Genomic DNA, 25,664 nt, shown 5'->3' on the forward strand with positions numbered 1-25,664 from the left:
CTGGAGGAAGCACATATCTTTAGGTCTCGGCTAGCGTAGGTTTGCACATGTGCAGTCTCGCTGGCGAGATTTTATGTTTTAGAGTTACCTTTCACTAGCAAGGTTAAGCCCCGCCCCTCTTTTCCATTGGCTGGCGTCACCGTTTAGGGTAAACGGTGGCCAGCCATTGGAAAAGAGGTTCCGTTGACGTATTCTTTTCTCTTTGTAGTCCGTCCCATTAGGACGTACTTCCCCGACTTACTGTTGGCGTAAAAGGTTTCTTATCTTCTTTATGGGGCGAAACAGATGGCCCCATAAAGAAGATAATAAATCTTTTACACCAGTAGCAAGTCTGGCTGAGGCCGTCCAGATGGGACGGCTCCAAAAGAGAAAAGTCTCTTTCTATTGGCTGTAATGGTTGTCTTTCAACAACATTGTGCATTTTGGGCTTAGCCCCACCCCAAAGCTCGACGCCAGAGTAATGGCTGCCTGAGGAGGCGCTCCTTGCGGTACAAGGCAAAAGAGGCTGCGGTGTTTGTCACTTGGGCACTGGTCTCTGTTGACTATTAACAATGCTAACCCCGGGCGTCCTATCCGCTGATGTGCGGTGCGCACGGGTGGCCATGGGGAGCCATTGTGCGCCAGGCGGGAAGGAGCAACAGTGACCGTCCTCCGCAGTCTGCATCCGCAAGCAGCTGAGGCTCGGGGCGCGCTTGCAGACCTTGATCATGGGGCCGGCCCGTTCCTCGCCACCAGTGCTGACATTCGGGATCCTGTTGCTGATCATGGGGAGTGTCGGAGCTGTGCCACTTCCGCAAACAGATGCAGTTGAGAGACATGACAGCGACTTATAAATGGAGGCAGGGAGCTGGAGTCTATTTAAGATCATAACTTTTGTTTAAGCCAACCCTGTCGAGGCTGATTTAAGCATTCAGTACACCTGAAGACAGCATATGTTCCGTGGGTTACTTGTAATCTCTCATGAGAGCAGAGGAGCCCCAGCCCTATGGTCCATTCTGAGACAAGTGCCAGCTTTACCCTGGAAACTTGCGATCAGAAGAGTCCGTGGAGATGTGCGGGTTCGAGTCCAGTATCGGGGGCAGGGACAGGGTTGATGGGAGATCATATCCGGGAGAAGTCAGGGTTGAGGTGCCTGGCGGAGAATACATGGTTGTGTTTTGTAAATTTTTGATTCTGTTGTCCATTTGTTTTGAGTAATCAAACCAAAACCATCTGCCATCAGGAGTGAGATCTAAAGTTGAGGCTCTAGACGAGAGTGAAGGACACGGGAAGGATACCTTTGTAAAGATAGGAAGGAGTTAAGGGCTGCTGGATACAATGAGTTGGCCTCTTGGGCAATGTCTTGCCCGGAGCTTAAGTGGATCCACGGTAGTGCACATGGTAAGAGCCCTCTTGGGTAGGAATCGTAGGATCAAAGGTGCTGATCGGTAATATGAAGTTGTAGAGGACAGATTGCAGTTAAAGGAACTGGTTTGGCGGGGGCTAATGCGGGAGATAAGCGTCTGCATAACGTCTGATGATTGCCAGAGTTTTAAAAGAGTGGTTTTGAGAGAAGGGTCATATTATTTTCTTTTGCTATTCCCTGTAAATATATTTGTGGTTGCCAGGCCAAAGGTATGTGGCAGTTATAACCTATGTTTCAGCACATAAGAGATTAAAACCTCTCACAGTTTTGTACAACATTATCTCAACAGAGAGGCAGTTCTTTAAAGGGCAGGATTGAGCTTTATGTGACTATATAGCCATCACGGAGGGACCCTCAACAATGCTAACGCTTCTCGTGGACAATCACAAAAGCCCTCATTGGATGAGGGTGCCTGTTCATAGAGAAGCTGGCTGCTTTCTACTGTACATTAGTGATTTGTTATTAAACTCAACCCCATATATCCTGCTTGAAAATAGGATAACAGCTTCTAAATGTGTATTTTTAAATGAATGACAGGAAACTTTCACAAGGCAAAACTTTCAGGGAGAATGTATCAAAAATCAGTGCTGGTTGCAGGGAGTTATGCTCTGCTTAACCCACATCGATGATTCCCTTTAAGCTGGTTGAAATTGCCTTTATCTGCACATGTCAAAATTGGAGTGTTATGATGGCTCTGATGTGTGCACTTTGACCAGGCTCTTCCTCATGAAGTTTATGGTTAGTTATCTGTTGAGCTTTTTATAATATACAAATTGGTGTCCTTTTTGGTCCCACATAATATAGGGCCTACAAAGAGTTTCAGTTGCTAAATACCCACGGCGTCTGTTTTTAAGAACAGCAAGCAGTTCATCACATGATAACAACACAATTTGACTATTATTAGTGCAATTTATGCTCTTGACTTCTCACAAATACTACGTCTGCCCTAAAGGATAACGTTTTGGGTAGAGGTTGCTTGTTGATTTCTTTGATTGTATGTACCAATTTGGCTATTTTCTAATGTACAGTGTAACAGTTGTTGAGCCATGCTGAATTGTGTTGAGGTATGTCATTACCCGTCCTTCTGCTGTAAAAATACCAACAAATGACACCTTCAAAGCCTACAGATGGTCTATATGGCTAGTATGTTTTAGAATGACCAGGCCCTGGTGATTGCAAAACCAGGTGCTTTTGCAGAAGCTTGATGAGCAGCAGTAGTTCATAAGTTCTTGACCTCCACAATTAGACAATAGTTTGTATCACATATATTTTCCTTACTGAATTGCACTTTTAATCACAGTAACTGCAGCCCTGATGCTCTAATGCGTTAACTTTCATAGTTCAAGTTCAGCTTTCCCACATGATTAGCATTGTGTGATCTTGTTATTTATCTGTTTCAATTGAGTTTTCTGGTTGTAAAAATGCAGTGGTGTAGCAAGAAAGGGGAAGGGGGCGGTGAATGCAGGATTAATTGCTTCAGGGCAGCTGTCGCAGTGAGCTAAAGAAAGGGACCGCCACTGGCGGCATAGTGCCTAGCTACACCACTGTAAACATGTTTTAAACTACTGTTAACAAATCAAAATCCAATTTGGCAAATGTTATTAATTCCTTGCCTTTAATGTTTGTACATGCTTTTATGGTCAAAAGAACCGAAATAATAAAGATTAAGTGAACTAAAGTTGGGAAAGCAAATGGCTCTGAACTCTGGGAACTCTCGGCTTTGCCAATAGTTCTTCATGATGCTGTACTGTGCCGGCCGGGAGATTGGGAAGCAAAATGCTTGCTTTCCTCAGGAGATTTATAATGAAACAGCTGCTGCGCTGAGGTGCTGCGAGGCTGGGCACTTTTTCCCTCGTTTTGGCTGCCTACGCTCTCGTGACTTAATCTCCTCACGATCGAGTTAAAAAATATCACACACACTGAGATGCCGTTCAATTATGGCTCTGTGTGTGTGTGGCTCTGTGTATGTGTGGCTCCCGGTGTGTATGTGTGGCTCTGTGTGTGTGTGTGCGTGTGTGTGTGTGGCTCTGTGTGTTTGTGTGGCTCTGCGTGTGTGTGTGTTCGGTTGTTCTGTGTGGCTCTGTGTGTGTGTGTGTGTGTGTGTATGTTCAGTTATTCTCCGTCCCTCGAGTCGATATTCTTGAGTAGCAGCCTTCAAGGCACGTGACTTGAATGTTTCGTCAGCTTCTGCGTGCGTGCGTGTGTGAGACCTTGTTTAACTACATTGGCTCTTGGAATTATGCTCTGTGTGGGTGGCTCTGTGTGTGTGGGTGGCTCTGTGTGTGTGGGTGGCTCGGTGTGTGTGTGTGTGTGTGTGTGGCTCTGTGTGTGTGGCTGTGTGTGCGCAAATGCAATAGGCCTCAAATTTGCGACAGATTAAGCTATTGGCATTGTAAGTGCTTGTTTTCTCTTGGAGCCTAGAGACATTATTTGTTCTAAGACCGCTTGTTTTGTGGACTTTGCTCTCCTGGGAGGCATGCTGTTTTTCCTGCAACTTTTTTATTCTGATTTTCTTTGAAAGGTTTAGGAGTCTGTTGGTATTGGGTGCAAGCTCTGCTCGGTCAATAGCTGTTTGACCATTTTGACTTTTGCCATTCTATTTTGTTGCAGATGAACTGATTCCTCCCAAGGACCTTCTGGAGATGGTTGTTTCCTGGATCTTTGAAGACCCCAGGCTCATCCTCATCACTTTTTTGAACACACCCATTGCAGCTAACCTGCCTATTGGTTACTTGGAACTCGCCCCTCTGACTGGCCTGATCCGGTGGTGTGTGAAGGCACCACTAGCTTATAAGCGGCAGAAAAAGGCCTCCTTATCCAATGGTCATGTTGGCTCTAAAATCATTCCCAAGGACTCTGCAGTGTGTTCTGACCAGGACTGCCATGCCATGTACTCCAAACTGCACCTTAGCGTTTTGCAGGTGATGATGATCCTCCAGGGGCACCTGACAGAAAAGAACCTGTATGGGCGCTTGGGCCTGGTGATGTTTGATCATGTTTTACCCCTGGTGGAGGAAATCAGCAGACTGTCCGATGAGCTGAACCCTCTGAATGCCAACAGTGAGATTGAACTGTCTTTGGATCGGCTGGCACAGGCTCTGCAGATGGCGATGGCCTCTGGAGCACTGCTCTGCACACGAGGTGAGTTCTAGTAATCTGTCTACAAAAGATGCAACATAATTTTCTTGAAGAGCACACAATCGACATAGGTGTCTGTTTGGACAGATTCATATACACAGCTTTTCAAATCACAGAAGATGTCTTCCATGGAGGGTCTTGGTTAGCTGTGGACCACAAGAAATTGGTTATATTTAGAAACACAGAAATCCTATAGAAATATGGCATATTTGTTAATGGAGATCATGGCCAACTGTCACGTTATGTCGTGATTGTCTGTACATAGGAGCACAATGCAAGTCAGGCAGAAAGGATAAACCATCTGTCAAAAGAAACTTGACCTGTCTGATGCCCAACTCATTAAGTAGCATTGAAGAGGAACAAGAGTTTCCTAAACAATTATCTTTTAGCATGCAGGGTGAGAGAGACTACAAAGCCCGTCACAGAACGTGGGATTATGAACACATCCAACAAGTGTCACAGTACCCAATCTTAGATAGCTTGTAGATCCATTCATTGGACCCAGAACTTGGAGAGATTGATGGCATAGTCACTGCACGTAAGACACAAGGAACTGTAGGACATGTAGCAGTGTATGTGAGCACAGTGACCTGCACATTTGGAGCAGACCATTCTAAATGTCCATGATTATGTTGAAGAAATGTATGTTATGAGAATGGGGTACTATATTTCTAAGCCTGTCTTATAGGAGCAAATTATTTAGTACTTCTTTAATGAAGTACAACTATTGAACCGATTCATACGTTTTCTTCAATTATTGAACCGATTCATAAGAGTTCTTCAAGGATAAAATAACTATCTAAGTACAAAGCTTCCTATGTACCAAAGTTACATGTATTTTATTTTTATAAGAAAAATGTTTTGTAAAAGCGAGATTTAATACAATATTCTTCTAAAACCAATTCCCCCTACACACAGGTATCAAATTGAGCTCAGTTAAAAGCTACAGGCTTTAATTTCCATGAAATAGTTCAGTCATCAGGAGATATTACATGATTCGAATCAGTTCACGTTATCTTCATAAACAAATACAATTGGAATTGGACATTTTTAAACTGTGTTCATGTAATTATGTTCTTTTTTTTAATTAACACATAATTGCAACCACTACCAGTTGAAGTTAAACGAAATGAACTGTGTTTAAACTGTTGGGCTTATTCTTAGGCCATTGACACATGATCGCAGTCATCTAAAACACCTGGTTCCTGGATTCCTCTTCTTCCAGTCTTTATAATAGTAAAACTTACATTAAACAAGAAAATATATATAAACATCAAATCAGTAACACAATTCATTATATTTGAAAAGTAGTTAACTACAGTTGTGCTGCCAATACTACTATAGCTACTTCGAGTGCATATGTATAGGCAGGCAGTTGGTTTAAATGTATGTACCCTTACAATTATGAAAGCGTCTCATATACAAGTGAAAGAAAATGCATTTTGTTTTACATTTTAGTTCTTCAGATTCCTTAGTCTTACCTAATCAGGCAAAACTATGTGCTATGTAATTATTTAAATCACACAAAAAGAGGGACTCCTGTAGGAGTATCTTGCATACAATTTGTACTTCGTAGAGGTGGTTGGTGTTAACCTAATCCAGCCTCTAGCAACAATGAAAGATGTTGATAAATCAGAGATGTGTGTGTAATGAGGCATTTCCTGAATAGGTTTTGCAAAATATGTATTTATAACAAGAGCAAGTCAACACAAATATATATTTTGCACACAAACTGAAATGCCATTTCAAATTTGTTTAGAGGGTCATACATCAAAAGATTGTTACCCAATCATCACATAATTTGAATCCCAGTTCATTTGTGGGTGACTAATGGCAGCAGGGATATCCACCAAACCAATAGTTCTGTTCAATGTTTCGGTCTCTTTGGCTAATATGTATACAAGACCATCCTCAGGACCAAGTGTTGATAATGCAGAAATTACTACCCTTTTTAAGAACTTAATGATATACATATGTAGAGAAAGAACCAATGATGCTCAAAACTGTTTAAAAATAAAATAACAACCATTCAAGAAGTACGCCAAAAGTGATTTAAAAAAAACCCAACATGGTGTGGATCAGTCACCGACCCATGCAGAAACCCAACAAAGGCATGCTAACTAAAGGGGACTGCAGCCGGTGCCACCAGACAAACCAAACTGAAAAACGCATCTGGTACAACATGACAGTGCAAATCTAACTCCCCAGGTATTATTAAGGATTAAATCAACATCCGAATACCATATATGATTTCTAAAGCATAAAGAAATATTTTAGCTTCTGAAATTAATTCAATAAGAGTATGACCTAAACCAAGGGTCTTAATTATGTACTCGCATATTAAATCAATCTTTATGGAGTAAATTAATAAGGGAAGAAATAGGACATTAATACCCAATGTGCAATGTAATCTGAGGCTTTGAAAAGATGGAAGCCCAAATCCCAGACGGTGATGGTGTCCAGAGATCAAATCATCATAAGTCATTAGGTCATGAGTAAATCTAAACTGAGGGTACTGAGTGAGTGAAACTCACAGAAAGCGCATGTAACCACCATGCATTAGAGAGGGATTTAAAACTAGAGAAAACGATTCTGCCATATGTAAATGGCTGCAAACCAGTGTGACTGAACTGGAAATCCAATCATGTAACAAAGTAATGAATGCCAAATAATGAAAGAATGAAATGTACTCTAATCGAATATTGAAACTCATGGAACACAAGTCAATCCAAATTAAGTTGAACTAATGAATGAACCCCCGTATAACCCCTAGGATTCTGAAATCGGTCAAAAGGACCTACGGGGAAGAGAAAAGCCAAGCAGTGAGGGCCTGGTGATGAAATAATAAATACTTTAGACTCTTTCCTTATGCGGGCAGGCAACATTCTCACGAAGGAAATTGAACTCGCAGAAAGACGTACCTCTCTGGAAGAAGTAAGGAGCGGATTGGCTATCACTAAAAGTCCCCTAGTCACAGCCGCCACATAAGCGAAGGATTTGCAGGGCGCAATCTTTGGGACTGACTGCTTTTGGAAGCTCTGATAGCCATGTGGATGACTTCTCACCACCACTGGAATCCCCTTTTTGAAAAAAAGGGACTAAAGATAATAGGGTGACTACGGCAGAAGTCCAAACATCTTTGCCAGCTGCTACAAATATGGACAGTTTATGTCATAGAATGGAGTGTGTACTTTACCTCCGTGTACAGCCTATTATAAAAATGTAGACTATTGAAACAAAGGTGGCTCTACTGTAAAACCTTAATAAGGAAAAAACCTCTAGTGTGGCTATTTAGGGATTTACAGTCACAAACACATGCACGATCACAATCATTAAGTAATAGGGTGCTGTAGGGGGAGGGCGCATCAAGACACAGCATCCTACATACAGTGTCTGCCAGCATTAGCAGGCTGAGTGCCTACAAGTGTCTGTAGTTAATGTGGAGAGGGGGGTACCTCAACAGCAGTCCTGTGGGCATAGTACGATCCTAATACAAATGAAGACCTTAACACAAAATAAATTACCCCTTGCTTCTAATTCAGTTTCTATTGGACCTATGAGGGACAAACCCTGGTATTGAGAGGAGGGCCCTGCATACTGGCAGGTTGGCTATTGAAGGAAAGGGTCAGCGTATGGGTTATCAGGAAAATAGGGCCCAGGTGTTGGATAAGCCCCCTGCTGCATGCCACTACGTCCTTGGTTAATGTTCCAGAGTTCAGGCCTTTGCAGAATGAAACTGCGGACCCGTTAATTGGGAAAGTCTCTCACTGGTTGAAAAAGTTCAGAGGGGTTGACTATCATTCTAGTGACCACATCTTAATGGCTAGAAGAATTGTGTGGGCTGGTCCACCCCCCCAAAAACAATACCAGGGGATTTTATTTTGGTAAACTTTGATGACCAAAGATTAGTATGTTCCTTGGTCCACCAGCTACCTGATGCACCTTCATTAGACTTTCAGATATTTGTACTCCCCTCAGGATTATTATTTTTTTACAATCCCCTGGCTGCAGATCTAGCGGCTGCAGGGCCAGGGAGATTGTTTCCCCCCATACCTACCCTGCATAATCCTATGCCAGTTAGACCTGAGTTAACAAAACATATGTATGCCCCATGGGAGGGAAAGGAGACCTGCAACAGACTGGAAAATGCTCTATGCTGCGGACGAGATGGTGGGACTGAGAGATCAACTACTGGTATCTTAGGAAAGGGTGGAGGGGGTGGCAAGGACAATTACATTCTTAACATGGAACATAGCCTTGAGCAAGGGGGCAGTCTCAGGAGCAAGATGGCGGACGCGGCTGTGTCCGAGTGAGGTGGACGTGAGTGCTCTCTGCTCCCTCCACCCCTCCACGTTCATTTACACTGAGGGAGTGTTGGATAGGTTTAATCTAAAGGCCTCGTAATGCTGAGATTGCTGGTGTCAACATCCTACCGTTTCCCCACATATCGGCGCTACTTTGTTTCCTGCTGCTGCTACCGCTTCGATTACGGCTACGCGGCTAGCCCGCGGTGATGGGAGGTGGGAGGCGCGGCAGCCAGCAGACTACTCCAGGTCTATAGCAAAGGCCCGGACCGGAATACATTCAAGCAAACCGCGATGGGACCCAAGAGTCCTGCTACGGCCACTTCAACTGCCTCTAGGGGTCCGAAAACTTGTGCAGCGGCAGCTGTAGTATCGTCAGTAAATGCAAGCACTTCAAATACTACATGCATACCTGTGCCAGGGCTCGTGGCTGCTGAACTTGTGGGGGCTCCGTGCTCGCATTCAGACCTGGATTTTCAGTCTGCCTGGGACGGAACACAGGCGGCAGTGGCCTCGGCTCAACTTGCCACTGGAGAAGCTGTGAAGGGGGCGTCCAAGGAGAACAGAGAAAGCAAACCCAGATAATCATTCCTGGGATTTTTAAGAAGAAGCAGCCCCCTAAGAGTAAAGGGCAGAATCCTGAGCAGGGAGCGGCAGTAAGCCCCCTGCATAGTGGTATTGTGGCTCCTCTTAATGCCTTTAATGCTCCTAGTGTGACATCAGTTCATAGCCAAGCAGGTGCAGGGGGTATTTCGGGTACTCCCCCTCCATGCTAGATGACTCTACTGTACCTATGTCTGCAGACTTACTTACAGGGGAGCTGGAGGTTGTGGGTCTAGACATTACCGACATTAACAAAGCTGGCATTGAGGCTGACTCGGGAGATTCATGTGGAAACTTTTACTCTATGTCAGACGTGTCAGTTACTTCAGAAGCAGAAGAAAGTCTGGAAGGGGATTGGGCGGAAGATAGGAGTCTCACCGGGTCACCCCTCTTTGAAGAAGAGGAGAATACTGTATTGGCTTTTGGAGACCAGCGAGGCACGAAAAACGCAGCGGACTTTGTTGGAGAGGGCGTTGAGTGGTGATGGATCTCCCTCTCTGGATCTTACTATTCTCCCACAGTCCGTAGGGTTGAATGATAGTAGAGGGGCGGTAGAACCTAATATGGCGGGGCTTGGTAATGATATTACCCTCCCCACTATATAGCAAGCCATTATGGCGCTTCGAGAGGAGACCAAGGCAGAAAGTCTCCGGGTTCAAGGTGCAGTTAGGAAACTGCAGAGTACGGTGCAGCGTGTGGCAAAGTCGTGTACAGAGCTGTCAGTAAGGATTGGGGAAGCTGAGGGCCGAATCTCGGCTATAGAAGATGACTTGGCTCTGCAGAAAGCTGACCTCTCTACCCTTTACTCGACTCGAGATGATATAAACTGGAAACTATCCGATATGGAAAATAGAGCTTGTAGGAACAATCTACGCATACTGGGTATTCCGGAGGGATTTGAGGGGAAAGACATCCGTCAGTTTGTCATCGATCTCTGTACCTAGGCTTTCCCTGAACTGACTGAGTGGAAGTGGGAGACTGAGCTGCAAAGAGTTCACAGATTTCCGTTTCAGCTGCAGAGTGGACATAGTGGGGCTCCGGCTAAACCTAGGGCAATTATGATCTGTTTGAATAAATTTTTACTGCGTGAGAAGCTATGTGATTTAGCGTGCCCAGATCGCAAAAGGAAAGCAAAGGGCTGCGATTTCTTCGTTCGTCTGGACTACTGTCAGGCAACTGTGCAGCAAAGGTGGCATGTGTGCCAGCTTATTCCGTTGTTTCAGGCGAAGGGGTTGCAAGCCTATTTGCTTAATCCCGCTAAGTTTAAGATTATTTAGAAGGAGAAACATCCTTTTTTACTTCAGAGATACTAGCAAAGGAGTATTTGGGAACACTGTAGGGGGGAGCTGGTTGTTCATGGACCTATAGATTTGTCTAAAAAGCTTTTCTTTTTTTGTCTCACTCCCTTTTTTCTGTTTTCTCTATGCTCTAAGTGGAGGACTTGGGGTGGGCGGGGGGGGGAGCACTTAATCCTCCCTCCATCACCAATCAGGACTTTTCAGTCCCGTTGCACCAGTTGGGTGGGTTTGGGGGGTGCAGGGAGTGGATGGGGATGGGGAGGGAAGAGGGATGGAGGGTGGGGTGGAGGGTCAAGGAGTTACAAGCAGGGGCTGTCTAAATCCGGCAAAGTTTGGATGAATAAATGTACTTCAGCATGGCTGTTGTCTTGTTTTTGAAATTGTGATAACATTCTTTTTTAATGATGGGTAAGCTCACTATTTGCTCTTGGAATATCTGTGGCCTAAACAATAGGAAAAAAAGAGGGATCATGGCCCAGATCCTCAAAACAATGAGAATAGAATTGCTCTGTGTACAGGAAACCCACATAGCCTGGAACAATAGGGCATGGTTAAAAGTTCTAGGATTAGAACTTGTTTGCTGTACACGACAAGGCACGACCACTAGAGGTGTCTCTATTTTAAAAAAATATATAGATGGGGGGAATGTAACAGGGCTAAGGTGGACCCATATGGTCGGTGGGCGATTGCCGAATTAAGGATAGAGGGATCGGCTGTCATGATTTGCTCATTGTATGGGCCCAACTCTGATGACCCCGCCCTATTGAACAATCTTAGTATTGAGCTGGGTAACTAGCCATCTGCATTAATTCTTTGTGGGGACTTTAACATCCACCTGCCTGGAGATGTAGACATCCGGGGTAATTATAGATATGAGGGCAAAAAGAGTAAAGTCTTTAAAGCCACCAAGGGTCTATTCATTGATTTTGGATTGGTAGATGTCTGGTGCCCCCCATCATAAGCATGTTCGACTTTACTATTTTTTTGTGCCCATGGAAATGTCTATGAATGCTAGGTTTGAGATTAACCCAAAAATAATTTCGGACCACAATCCAATTACTATGGAATTAGAAATAGAAACCTTGGACAATTGAGCGCCAGCTTTACTTGATCCGGGTTACTGCGAGCGAATGAATAAATGGTAATAGATTTTTTTCCAGTTTAATTGTGGCTCTGCTTCAGAGGTGATGGTATGGGATGCTTTTAAGTGCGGGGGGAGACCCTTAGCTACTCTATTAATAAACAATCTAGGTTGAGGGCAGAATATGCAGAAGAATTAAACAAACTGCGGCTTTTAGAGATTAACTTTATGGCAGCGATCACTGCTGGACAGGATCACAAACAAATTTTGACTGATCTTGCTGTATAGAAGATGAAGGTATACCAAAACTTTGCAACAAAATTGGCCTCTCTTATTGCAGTACACCGCACGGAGCCATACGAGGTGGGTGAGAACTCAGGGCGCCTTTTAGCTAAAAGGTTGAGGCAGAAAGAGGCATCTACCAGGGTTAACTCTATTCAGGATGAGCACGGGGTACTTCAAGAGAACCCGGTAAAAGTGCTTGAGATTTTTTGTAATTTCTATAGCCAGCTGTATATGGGTGATAAGATGCCGGTAGCAGGGAAAGTAGCAGATTTCTGAGGGAGAGGGAATTTCCCAAAGTCTCCTTGGAACAAAAAGAATAGCTGGATGCCAATATCACGTATGAAGAACTGGAGGCAGCACTAACCTCGCTCGCTGTCAGAAAGGCGGTGGGACCAGATGGGATACCCCTTGAATTTTTTAGAACGTTTTTTCCAGCTTTAAAAGAACAAATGCTGGAAACCTTCTTATGTGCACAAAGAGGCACGGCCCGATGTCGTGGCAAAATTCTATCATTATGGTCTTTTTAAAAAAGGGTAAATCTCTCTCACCCTCCTCTTATATACCAATTTCATTAATTAATGCTGACAACAAAATCTATTCTAAAATTTTGGCCGGGCGTGTGTCTAGAATTATTTCATCTTTAGTATCAGAATCCCAGCATGGGTTTATCCCCGGACGCGATACTGCCGATCATGTCCGACGGTTGATAGCAATGATGGACTGGGCAGAAGCCACAAATAATACAATCGGAATTACCCTATTGGATGCCGAGAAGTCATTTGACAGGGTGGCCTGGCCATACTTGTGGGAAGTGCTCCATGTGAAGGGGTTTGGCCCGGTTATGGTGCAAGCTTTGAAGTCTTTATATCACCTTCCTACTGCTTGCTTTCGTTTAAACGGTAGAGGATCGGGCCCGCTTTCAATCAGCCGGGGTATGCGACAAGGCTGTCCCTGTTCCCCTTAATTGTTTGCTCTTTATATTGATTTTTTTGGGCCAAATTAAATTACTTCGCTGATATTAAACCGGTCAAGATTCATGATCTAGAATACAGAGCTATGGCCTATGCGGACGACATCGTTGTCACTACAGATTTAGTTTCCACACTGCCAATAATTGAAGAACAGGCATTAGAGTTTGGGCTCTTTTCCGGGTACAAGCTTAATCTTGCAAAAACACAGATCTTATGTATTGGCGGGAGCCCTCCAGAGGGCAAATCCACTGTTGCAGAAGCCACTTATTTAGGGGTCAAGCTTTCCTCGTCAATTAATAAAATTCCAGAGCTGAATATTAATCTGGTTATAAATAAGGTGAATTCTACATTACAACAAATAGATCATTTCCACGTATCACTGCACGGGAGGTTGAATGTTTTAAAAATGCTTAGGTTACCCAAATTTCTTTATTTTTTTTAGAACTATTCCGCTCGAATTTCCAGTATCTTGCTTTAAAATACTTGAAAATACTTGCTCTAGATTTCTCTGAGGATATAAAAGCCATAGAAGGGCATATAAGAAGATGGCTCTGCCTAGATCTGATAGGGGTTGGGGTATTCCATATTTCTTGTTGTATTACTGGTCGGTGGTTCTACAGTTTATTTCCCCTCTGATAGTTGGGGATAAAGCTATTATTTTGCCTTGTCATTCGCCATCAACTTATGAATTTGGGTTGGGGGAAGCAGCTAACTCTTGTTTGGTCAAAGTCTTGGAGCCGAGTTATTTAAAAAAAACAATTTAAAATTTTGAAAGCCGCTTTTTCGGTCTGAAAAAGAGTGAAGCGGCATCTAGGCCTTATGAACTTGAATGCGTTTACCCCTTTAGAAACTGTTGGGGTTCTCCCTCTGATTTTTCGAGACCAAACAGTATATCGGTGCCGTCGGAAGGGAATCCGCCATCAGGGAGATATTTGTCCTTATGGTATTCTACCATCTTTTGTAGATCTTAAAACTCAATACGGCTTGCTGAGACAGAACTTTTTTAAATAACTGCAAGTCCGAAGTTTTGTGAATACGCTGGGGCTGGATTTAGATGTCCAATTTAGAAAATTCCCATTGATCGATCTCTTGGAGAAACGAACTCCTATTGGATTATTGTATTCTAATTTAATAACGTTACTTCTATAAGATCTAGAGCAATGCCAAGAGAAGTGGACAAGTAAGCTAAATATAGAAGGGATAGATCTAGCCTAGTCTATAGTGTTAGCAAACCAAGTTCTATTGACAGGGAGGATGCGGGCACAGCACTATATGTCTGTTTATGATATGTATTATACCCCTGGCAAAATCTCAAAACGGGGTACAGGCGCTGGAACTAAATGTAGTTGATGCGGGGCTTTTGCTGCAGAGGCGCTTCATATGTTTTTTTCGTGCCCTAAATTGTTGGATTTTTTTACGGCTATTGAACACTTTCTGGCTTTGTAATTGGCATACCATTGTGTATTACTGGGGAACTAGGTTTGACAGGAGTTCAGACAGATCCTGTCTTATCTATATCTAAAAAAAACGACTGCCTTTGTATTTATCTGTATGGTAATTGTACGCGCCTGCATTACGAAGGATTGGATTTCTCCGGACCCTCCCTCATTTATTTCTTGGCGGGCAAGACTGCTGGCCATGTACAATCTGGAAACCGCCATTTATAAGACTAAAGGGGGTAGGAAGAGACTATTTGGGGCAAGGCTGTGGGCCCTTGTGACTGAATGGGTTTAAGCTACATTGTTTCTTCCTCCTGATTTTTTTGTGTTTTCTGTTTGAATTTGCTGATGCACATAATTTCTTTTCTGACCCCATGTAAATGTTCCTTATCTATTTTCTTTTTCATGTATTTGCGATGCTTAATTACTCCTGGCATAAAAATTGCAAAAAAAAAAAAAAAGGAACATAGCCTTAACATGAAACCTGAATAACCCAGGTTGGGTGAAAGATGTCGTCAATTACGACATTCTGCGCTTTCAGGAAACCTGGGAAGTGGACCCCATTTCCCTGGATGGTTGCCTCTTTTCCTTCCTCGCCATCCCTTCCAGGGCCAGCAGAGCTAAAGGCTGCCTTCTCACCTTGATAGTAAATACTAGTAGGGTTGAATTACTCACATTTTATAATGAGTCACCTTTTTTCTTCTGCTTGCTTGATCTGTGAAACACAAAAAATAATAGTCCATAAGGGAATCATTTGACATTAATTATAGATTCATCTCTTGCCACAAACGTGATCGCTAATGTATTCACACAGGGTGACACACAATTTATAACTATTGTTATTTAATTACAATAGTTTTTCAAGATGCAATTTCAAAAAGTAAATTACATAAGGCAACATACATACTACTGATATTTGACATTCGGTTCACTGTAGTATATGGAACACCTTTTGTCTATAAATTATATGGAAAACAAAACATTGCATGTAATTCATGTTCTGTACCCGTTGTTCTTTCGTCGACGTTTCAGTCCCACGTCGGTCTACAAGAGACCATCATCAGGACGGTAATCGTTGCACATCCAAATCTAATATAATATAATACAATATAATATAATACAAAATGTATAACAAGATTTGGTGTAAATATTGTGATTAAGTGAGTAATTTTTAACAGCTAGCTTTTTTTTGTGTCATAATTTAAGATTAATAATTGACACTGGTGTTTTTGGCATGTCTTTGGCATGTGTTTGTTTGCACATTTTTTACACATTTTGGAGAGGTGATAGTTTTTAGGATTTTACCTCGTCCACACTGGTTATAAGGATCACAGATGTTGTCTTGAGTGTGGAGCAGCCGATATCTTTTTGTATATACAGGGTTTGAAATATGTTATACATTTTGTATTATATTATATTAGATTTGGGTGTGCAACGATTACCGTCCTGATGATGGTTTCTGGGATCTTGTAGACAGACGTGGGACCGAAACGTCGACGAAAGAACACAGTTTTGTTGATGGACGATTATTTTTTTGTGTTTAAACTTACCCAGTCCTTAGGGAAAAACTGGTTGCCCTATTTTGTTCTCCATGCTTGATCTGTGATGCACACCGGAATAATTACCTGATTATTATTAATTGTTATAATCGCCGCTTTGCTGGTAATATGGCGCAGGTGACTTGGGTCATTGGAGAAAGTCCTCAACGATGTTGGTTGTCATCACCCCAAAATTCTGAGCGTACTGTAGAAGGGCGATTTTAATACCCACTATTGGCAAAAGCTACAGAAGCCTGTATGTGGGCTAGCAGAAAACGAGGGCGATACCATCTCCCATTAGAACACAGTGAATTTGGGGATTCTCTGAATAGGCTGTTGATCAGCATTAATCTAGTTGTAATTTATCCAGTGGACCCCCAGCCAGGATGTCTGGCCAAAACTTATGGGAGACCAGAAAAGGTGTCCACAATAGGTTATTTATTATTATTTAACGGTTTTATATAGCGCTGGCTAGACCCGGGGATATCGGAGCGCTTTACAGGGTTGGGAGTGGAAAAAAACAAGTTACAAAATTATATAAGTACCAAACAGAGTCAAATGTAATGAACGATACATCAAAAAAAAACAGCAACATAACCAATGCATTTAGTCAATGACAGGAAAAGGATAGCTGTGTCATAGTGGGAGGCAAAGGGATAGAAGGGGGAAAGATAAGAGGTAGAGAAAGACCGTGGTCGGAGAGGGGGAAGGTGCGGGAATGTAGGAAGAAGGTAATGCCTGAAAGGGGGAGAGTAGAAGTAGGATAGGGCATGGGAGAAGGGGCGAGGCGAGGAAGCGGTTCCGGAATGAAGTGGCGAGAAATGTCAAACTGACCTGGACGTGTTCTGTGAACCTGAAAGGCGGCCAGAATTAAGGGCCCTAGTATTTATGGAGTAGGTGCTGCTTGAGATCTTTTTGAAAGCTGGCATAAGAAGGGTTGCAACATAGCTCCTTGGGGAGAGAGTTCCATTTGGATGGGGCGAAGCCGGAGGAAGAGCGAGATTGGGTTGATTTCTTGTGAACCGAGGGAGGGATCAGGATGAGGGAATTGGAGCTCCTCAAGTCTCTAGAACAGCCTAAGTTTTTGAGAGAGGTAAAGAGGAGTTTGAAGATGTAAAGCTTTGTGTGTAATGCATGCGTTCTTGTAGGAGGATCTGCCTTCGATGGGAAGCCATTGGAGATTTTTGAGGATAGGAGAGATGTGATCAAACCTCTTGCAATCGGAGATAAGACTGACCGCGAGGTTGAGGACAGACTTGATTGGGGCTAGATGGATTTTGGGTGTTCCCGTGAGTAAGGCGTTGCCATAGTCCAATTTGGAGAGGACAAGTGATTGGACGACTGATTTAAAGTCATCACCGGCGCCAAAGTTATTCCAAATAGAATGTTGCGGATTTCCTATGGAAACTAGGTCCTAACTAGAACTACATACTGGCGACCGCCAGTAGGATATATATATATATATATATATATATATATATATAATCTTTCAATCCTTCTCCACAACATACAAAGTAGGCACCGACTCTGTGAGATATGTATCAAGAATTATTGTTTATTCCATACCGTACTTGGTTCAGTTTAGGTGACGACACTATGTTGCATGGTGGGATGGTTCACCTGTTTTTCCCACCTCCAATAGGTATTATGTGCTGCTTACTAGTCTGTAAAAGATACAATGCTGGAGAAAAAACAAGTTACTTACCTGTACACTGTAGTTCTCCAGCAGTGATATATTTGATAGATTCACATGCGGCCCACCATCCTCCCCTTAGAGGTGCACCCTTCCATACTCCTTTTATTTTACTAACTACACTTGTGCTCGAAATCTGAGGTATGGTGGCTGTAGTGGATGGATACTCAGGGGTCTGCTATGTGATTGACTGGAGTTTGGATGTTCTTTAATGCGGCTAACTGGTTACTAAATACTGTTAATTCTCCAAGGAGATTGTCCTTTTAGCTTTTATACTGCTATTTTACTGTTACCGTGGGATTCCCACCATGACGGGGAAGATTCAAGCATGTGAATCTATAAAAGATATCAATGCTGGAGAACTACAGTGTACTGGTAAGTGACTTGTTTTTATAGTTCAATTATCTTGCACTATGAAGATGAAGTGAATTGATTTGAATCGTGTAATCCCTCCAGATGATTTAGTTGTTTTGTTTAAGTTGACGTGTAGCTTTTGACTGAATTCAGTGTGATGATCCTCCTGTTTAGGGGAATAGATTTGAATGAATATTCTATTTAATCATTTTTTTCGAAATGTTTTTTCCTTGTTGCACGAAGAAAATACCCATAATTTATATAAATAAACAGTGTATTTATGAATTATTTTTTCTCCTCAAAGAAACCTTACGAATTGCTTAAATATAGTTACCAGGTGGATTTCAGGTTTTTTTTGTTTGTTGATATGTGCTGTTCCATTCATGGTTATTTAAATTCAACCTGGTATAACGGGTTGGTGATTTATTTGCTAACAAATCCGTTATATATGAATCGCAGTTACAGTTGTGCCTTGGACTGGATTGACTAGTCAAATCAGTACAATATTTCAAATAATAAGTAGTTAATTCTGTCAGCTATCAGCATCATACCTATATGATAGTGGCACTATGTACTGCATTTGTATTTGTTGAATGCTTCACACCCTGCTGGGTTGCTGAAGTGCATTTGTTAATTAATATCACACTAGTGCATAGAGACTGTTTAAACAGTTTCCACATTTTTTCTGCACATTTACTAATTTCTCATGTTTGCATTTCTTTTTGTAGATGATTTAAGAACAGTGTGCTCTAGACTTCCACACAATAAGTAAGTATTTTAATGTAGGATTTGTAAAGCACTTACAACCCCTAAAAGGGGGGGTTGAAGCGTTTATAAGCATGGATAGCACTTTGCACTGTGTGGGAGTGCTTCTTTTACTCTTCGTTCATTCATTAGTACAGTATCAAGTGGTATTGGCAAAACTGTTAGACCTCCGAGTTCTAAATTCAGTCTGAGGTTAAGCTTGAAAAAATCTATTCTAAAATAGATGTTCCCTGGGGTTCAAGTAAAAGTGGACACTAATGTGTCACAAAGGAGATGCATTGAAAGGAAAGTGGAAGAATCTTATGAAAGCAAGTCTAAACACTGGATAAAGAAGGTGTGGGGATTATGGATGGACCTTGAAAGGCATGTGTTAAGGATGCAAATAGATACAAGTTTATCTTGAATTCTGTGTTATTTGGCAGATTTGGTCTGTGGGATGCCATGCCCATAATTGGTTACTCTTGAGTTGGGACTGATTAATAACTTGTGATTTTTCTTTAGTGAGGATTGCATGTGTTCTCGGCATGTGTCTCCTGAAGATTTGCAGTCAACAGGTTTTTGCATAGGAACTTTTTAGGTCTTGCCTGCATGATTACTTCTGCAGTAGTACATGTGCTCTTGCTTGCAAGAGTTATGGTTTTGAATTCGGGGCTTGGAGCCTGCCAATTGCTTACCATTTGCAGGCTTCATTGTCTCTTTCATTTGCTGCCTTCTAATTGGGCAGCATGAGCCCTCCTCACTACCTGCTGTTTCTGCAAGTACTGATAGCTTCAAAAGTATTAAAGTCCTACCTCTGCTGACGCAGTGATTCAATCCCAACTACCCGCCATGGTTGCTACTTATCCCTCCCTCCTACTCGCCCTTCCTAGTTGCTACTTATCCCACCCACCCGCCCTTCCTTATTGCTACTTATCCCACCCACCCGCCCGCCCTTCCTTGTTGCTACTTATCCCACCCACCCGCCGCCCTTCCTTGTTGCTACTTATCCCACCCACCCACCCGCCCTTCCTTGTTGCTACTTATCCCAACCCACCCACCCGCCCTTCCGCCCTTCCTTGTTGCTACTTGTCCCACCCACCCGCCCGCCCTTCCTTGTTGCTACTTATCCCACCCACCCGCCCGCCCTTCCTTATTGCTACTTATCCCACCCACCCGCCCGCCCTTCCTTGTTGCTACTTATCCCACCCACCCGCCGCCCTTCCTTGTTGCTACTTATCCCACCCACCCACCCGCCCTTCCTTGTTGCTACTTATCCCACCCACCCGCCCGCCCTTCCTTATTGCTACTTATCCCACCCACCCGCCCGCCCTTCCTTATTGCTACTTATCCCACCCACCCGCCCGCCCTTCCTTGTTGCTACTTATCCCACCCACCCACCCGCCCTTCCTTGTTGCTACTTATCCCAACCCACCCACCCGCCCTTCCGCCCTTCCTTGTTGCTACTTATCCCACCCACCCACCCGCCCTTCCTTGTTGCTACTTATCCCACCCACCCACCCGCCCTTCCTTGTTGCTACTTATCCCACCCACCCGCCCGCCCTTCCTTGTTGCTACTTATCCCACCCACCCGCCCGCCCTTCCTTGTTGCTACTTATCCCACCCACCCGCCCGCCCTTCCTTGTTGCTACTTATCCCACCCACCCACCCACCCGCCCTTCCTTGTTGCTACTTATCCCACCCACCCGCCCGCCCTTCCTTGTTGCTACTTATCCCACCCACCCGCCCGCCCTTCCTTATTGCTACTTATCCCACCCACCCGCCCGCCCTTCCTTGTTGCTACTTATCCCACCCACCCGCCGCCCTTCCTTGTTGCTACTTATCCCACCCACCCGCCCGCCCTTCCTTGTTGCTACTTATCCCACCCACCCGCCCGCCCTTCCTTGTTGCTACTTATCCCACCCACCCGCCCGCCCTTCCTTCCTTGTTGCTACTTATCCCACCCGCCCGCCCTTCCTTCCTTGTTGCTACTTATCCCACCCACCCGCCCGCCCTTCCTTCCTTGTTGCTACTTATCCCACCCACCCGCCCTTCCTGGTTGCTACTTAGCCCACCCACCCACCCACCCTTCCTGGTTGCTACTTAGCCCACCCACCCACCCACCCTTCCTGGTTGCTACTTATCCCACCCACCCACCCACCCGCCCTTCCTGGTTGCTACTTATCCCACCCACCCACCCACCCGCCCTTCCTGGTTGCTACTTAGCCCACCCACCCACCCGCCCTTCCTGGTTGCTACTTAGCCCACCCACCCACCCGCCCTTCCTGGTTGCTACTTAGCCCACCCACCCACCCGCCCTTCCTGGTTGCTACTTAGCCCACCCACCCACCCGCCCTTCCTGGTTGCTACTTATCCCACCCACCCACCCGCCCTTCCTTGTTGCTACTTATCCCACCCACCCACCCGCCCTTCCTTATTGCTACTTATCCCACCCACCCACCCGCCCTTCCTTGTTGCTACTTATCCCAACCCACCCACCCGCCCTTCCGCCCTTCCTTGTTGCTACTTATCCCACCCACCCACCCGCCCTTCCTTGTTGCTACTTATCCCACCCACCCGCCCGCCCTTCCTTGTTGCTACTTATCCCACCCACCCGCCCGCCCTTCCTTGTTGCTACTTATCCCACCCACCCGCCCGCCCTTCCTTGTTGCTACTTATCCCACCCACCCGCCCGCCCTTCCTTGTTGCTACTTATCCCACCCACCCACCCACCCGCCCGCCCTTCCTTGTTGCTACTTATCCCACCCACCCGCCCGCCCTTCCTTGTTGCTACTTATCCCACCCACCCGCCCGCCCTTCCTTCCTTGTTGCTACTTATCCCACCCACCCGCCCGCCCTTCCTTCCTTGTTGCTACTTATCCCACAAGTTTATCTTGAATTCTGTGTTATTTGGCAGATTTGGTCTGTGGGATGCCATGCCCATAATTGGTTACTCTTGAGTTGGGACTGATTAATAACTTGTGATTTTTCTTTAGTGAGGATTGCATGTGTTCTCGGCATGTGTCTCCTGAAGATTTGCAGTCAACAGGTTTTTGCATAGGAACTTTTTAGGTCTTGCCTGCATGATTACTTCTGCAGTAGTACATGTGCTCTTGCTTGCAAGAGTTATGGTTTTGAATTCGGGGCTTGGAGCCTGCCAATTGCTTACCATTTGCAGGCTTCATTGTCTCTTTCATTTGCTGCCTTCTAATTGGGCAGCATGAGCCCTCCTCACTACCTGCTGTTTCTGCAAGTACTGATAGCTTCAAAAGTATTAAAGTCCTACCTCTGCTGACGCAGTGATTCAATCCCAACTACCCGCCATGGTTGCTACTTATCCCTCCCTCCTACTCGCCCTTCCTAGTTGCTACTTATCCCACCCACCCACCCGCCCTTCCTTGTTGCTACTTATCCCACCCACCCACCCGCCCTTCCTTGTTGCTACTTATCCCACCCACCCACCCGCCCTTCCTTGTTGCTACTTATCCCACCCACCCACCCGCCCTTCCTTGTTGCTACTTATCCCACCCACCCACCCGCCCTTCCTTGTTGCTACTTATCCCACCCACCCACCCGCCCTTCCTTGTTGCTACTTATCCCACCCACCCACCCGCCCTTCCTTGTTGCTACTTATCCCACCCACCCACCCGCCCTTCCTTGTTGCTACTTATCCCACCCCACCCACCCGCCCTTCCTTGTTGCTACTTATCCCACCCACCCGCCCTTCCTTGTTGCTACTTATCCCAACCCACCCACCCGCCCTTCCTTGTTGCTACTTATCCCACCCACCCACCCGCCCTTCCTTGTTGCTACTTATCCCACCCACCCGCCCGCCCTTCCTTGTTGCTACTTATCCCACCCACCCGCCCGCCCTTCCTTATTGCTACTTATCCCACCCACCCGCCCGCCCTTCCTTGTTGCTACTTATCCCACCCACCCGCCGCCCTTCCTTGTTGCTACTTATCCCACCCACCCGCCCGCCCTTCCTTGTTGCTACTTATCCCACCCACCCGCCCGCCCTTCCTTGTTGCTACTTATCCCACCCACCCGCCCGCCCTTCCTTCCTTGTTGCTACTTATCCCACCCGCCCGCCCTTCCTTCCTTGTTGCTACTTATCCCACCCACCCGCCCGCCCTTCCTTCCTTGTTGCTACTTATCCCACCCACCCGCCCTTCCTGGTTGCTACTTAGCCCACCCACCCACCCACCCTTCCTGGTTGCTACTTATCCCACCCACCCACCCACCCGCCCTTCCTGGTTGCTACTTAGCCCACCCACCCACCCGCCCTTCCTGGTTGCTACTTAGCCCACCCACCCACCCGCCCTTCCTGGTTGCTACTTAGCCCACCCACCCACCCGCCCTTCCTGGTTGCTACTTAGCCCACCCACCCACCCGCCCTTCCTGGTTGCTACTTATCCCACCCACCCACCCGCCCTTCCTTGTTGCTACTTATCCCACCCACCCACCCGCCCTTCCTTATTGCTACTTATCCCACCCACCCACCCGCCCTTCCTTGTTGCTACTTATCCCAACCCACCCACCCGCCCTTCCGCCCTTCCTTGTTGCTACTTATCCCACCCACCCACCCGCCCTTCCTTGTTGCTACTTATCCCACCCACCCGCCCGCCCTTCCTTGTTGCTACTTATCCCACCCACCCGCCCGCCCTTCCTTGTTGCTACTTATCCCACCCACCCGCCCGCCCTTCCTTGTTGCTACTTATCCCACCCACCCACCCGCCCGCCCTTCCTTGTTGCTACTTATCCCACCCACCCGCCCGCCCTTCCTTGTTGCTACTTATCCCACCCACCCGCCCGCCCTTCCTTCCTTGTTGCTACTTATCCCACCCACCCGCCCGCCCTTCCTTCCTTGTTGCTACTTATCCCACCCACCCGCCCTTCCTGGTTGCTACTTATCCCACCCACCCGCCCTTCCTGGTTGCTACTTATCCCACCCACCCACCCGCCCTTCCTGGTTGCTACTTATCCCACCCACCCACCCGCCCTTCCTGGTTGCTACTTAGCCCACCCACCCACCCGCCCTTCCTGGTTGCTACTTAGCCCACCCACCCACCCGCCCTTCCTGGTTGCTACTTAGCCCACCCACCCGCCCGCCCTTCCTGGTTGCTACTTAGCCCACCCACCCGCCCGCCCTTCCTGGTTGCTACTTAGCCCACCCACCCACCCGCCCTTCCTGGTTGCTACTTAGCCCACCCACCCACCCGCCCTTCCTGGTTGCTACTTAGCCCACCCACCCACCCGCCCTTCCTGGTTGCTACTTAGCCCACCCACCCACCCGCCCTTCCTGGTTGCTACTTAGCCCACCCACCCACCCGCCCTTCCTGGTTGCTACTTAGCCCACCCACCCACCCGCCCTTCCTGGTTGCTACTTATCCCACCCACCCACCCACCCACCCACCCGCCCTTCTTGGTTGCTACTTATCCCACCCACCCGCCCTTCCTGGTTGCTACTTATCCCACCCACCCGCCCTTCCTGGTTGCTACTTATCCCACCCACCCGCCCTTCCTGGTTGCTACTTATCCCACCCACCCACCCACCCGCCCTTCCTGGTTGCTACTTATCCCACCCACCCGCCCGCCCTTCCTGGTTGCTACTTATCCCACCCACCCACCCGCCCTTCCTGGTTGCTACTTATCCCACCCACCCACCCACCCACCCTGGTTGCTACTTATCCCACCCACCCACCCTGGTTGCTACTTATCCCACCCACCCACCCACCCTGGTTGCTACTTATCCCACCCACCCACCCACCCTGGTTGCTACTTATCCCACCCACCCACCCACCCTGGTTGCTACTTATCCCACCCGCCCACCCACCCTGGTTGCTACTTATCCCACCCGCCCACCCACCCTGGTTGCTACTTATCCCACCCACCCACCCACCCTGGTTGCTACTTATGCCACCCACCCACCCACCCTGGTTGCTACTTATCCCACCCACCTACCCACCCTGGTTGCTACTTATCCCACCCACCCACCCACCCACCCACCCTTGTTGCTACTTATCCCACCCACCCACCCACCCACCCTGTTTGCTACTTATCCCACCTACCCGCCCTTCCTTGTTGCTACTTATCCCACCCACCCGTCCTTGTTGCTACTTATCCCACCCACCCGCCCTTCCTTGTTGCTACTTATCCCACCCACCCACCCGCCCTTCCTTGTTGCTACTTATCCCACCCACCCACCCGCCCTTCCTGGTTGCTACTTATCCCACCCACCCACCCACCCTGGTTGCTACTTATCCCACCCACCCACCCACCCTGGTTGCTACTTATCCCACCCACCCACCCACCCTGGTTGCTACTTATCCCGTGGTTGCTACTTATCCCACCCACCCACCCACCCACCCTGGTTGCTACTTATCCCACCCACCCACCCAGGTTGCTACTTATCCCACCCACCCACCCTCCCTGGTTGCTACTTATCCCACCCACCCACCCTGGTTGCTACTTATCCCACCCACCCACCCACCCTGGTTGCTACTTATCCCACCCACCCACCCACCCTGGTTGCTACTTATCCCACCCACCCACCCACCCACCCTGGTTGCTACTTATTACCCACCCACCCACCCTGGTTGCTACTTATCCCACCCACCCACCCACCCACCCTGGTTGCTACTTATCCCACCCACCCACCCACCCACCCTGGTTGCTACTTATCCCACCTACCCGCCCTTCCTTGTTGCTACTTACCCCACCCACCCGCCCTTCCTTGTTGCTACTTATCCCACCCACCCGCCCTTCCTTGTTGCTACTTATCCCACCCACCCGCCCTTCCTTGTTGCTACTT

The 25,664-nt window shown here is 46.5% G+C and overlaps 1 protein-coding gene across 3 annotated transcripts in view; it reads left to right on the forward strand.

The window, feature by feature from the left end:
- The window catches only part of INTS15 (integrator complex subunit 15), a 161,926-nt gene that overhangs the window by 70,721 nt on the left and 65,541 nt on the right, over positions 1-25,664 (forward strand). For all 3 annotated transcript variants that reach the window (XM_086941346.1, XM_086941347.1, XM_086941348.1), the window contains exons 6-7: positions 4,016-4,546; positions 18,838-18,877. In XM_086941346.1, the coding sequence (XP_086797472.1) occupies positions 4,016-4,546; positions 18,838-18,877 (571 nt within the window). The remainder of the gene's footprint in view (positions 1-4,015; positions 4,547-18,837; positions 18,878-25,664) is intronic.

This window comes from Lissotriton vulgaris, chromosome 10 (genome assembly GCF_964263255.1).
Source record: "Lissotriton vulgaris chromosome 10, aLisVul1.2, whole genome shotgun sequence".
NCBI lineage: Eukaryota > Metazoa > Chordata > Amphibia > Caudata > Salamandridae > Lissotriton > Lissotriton vulgaris.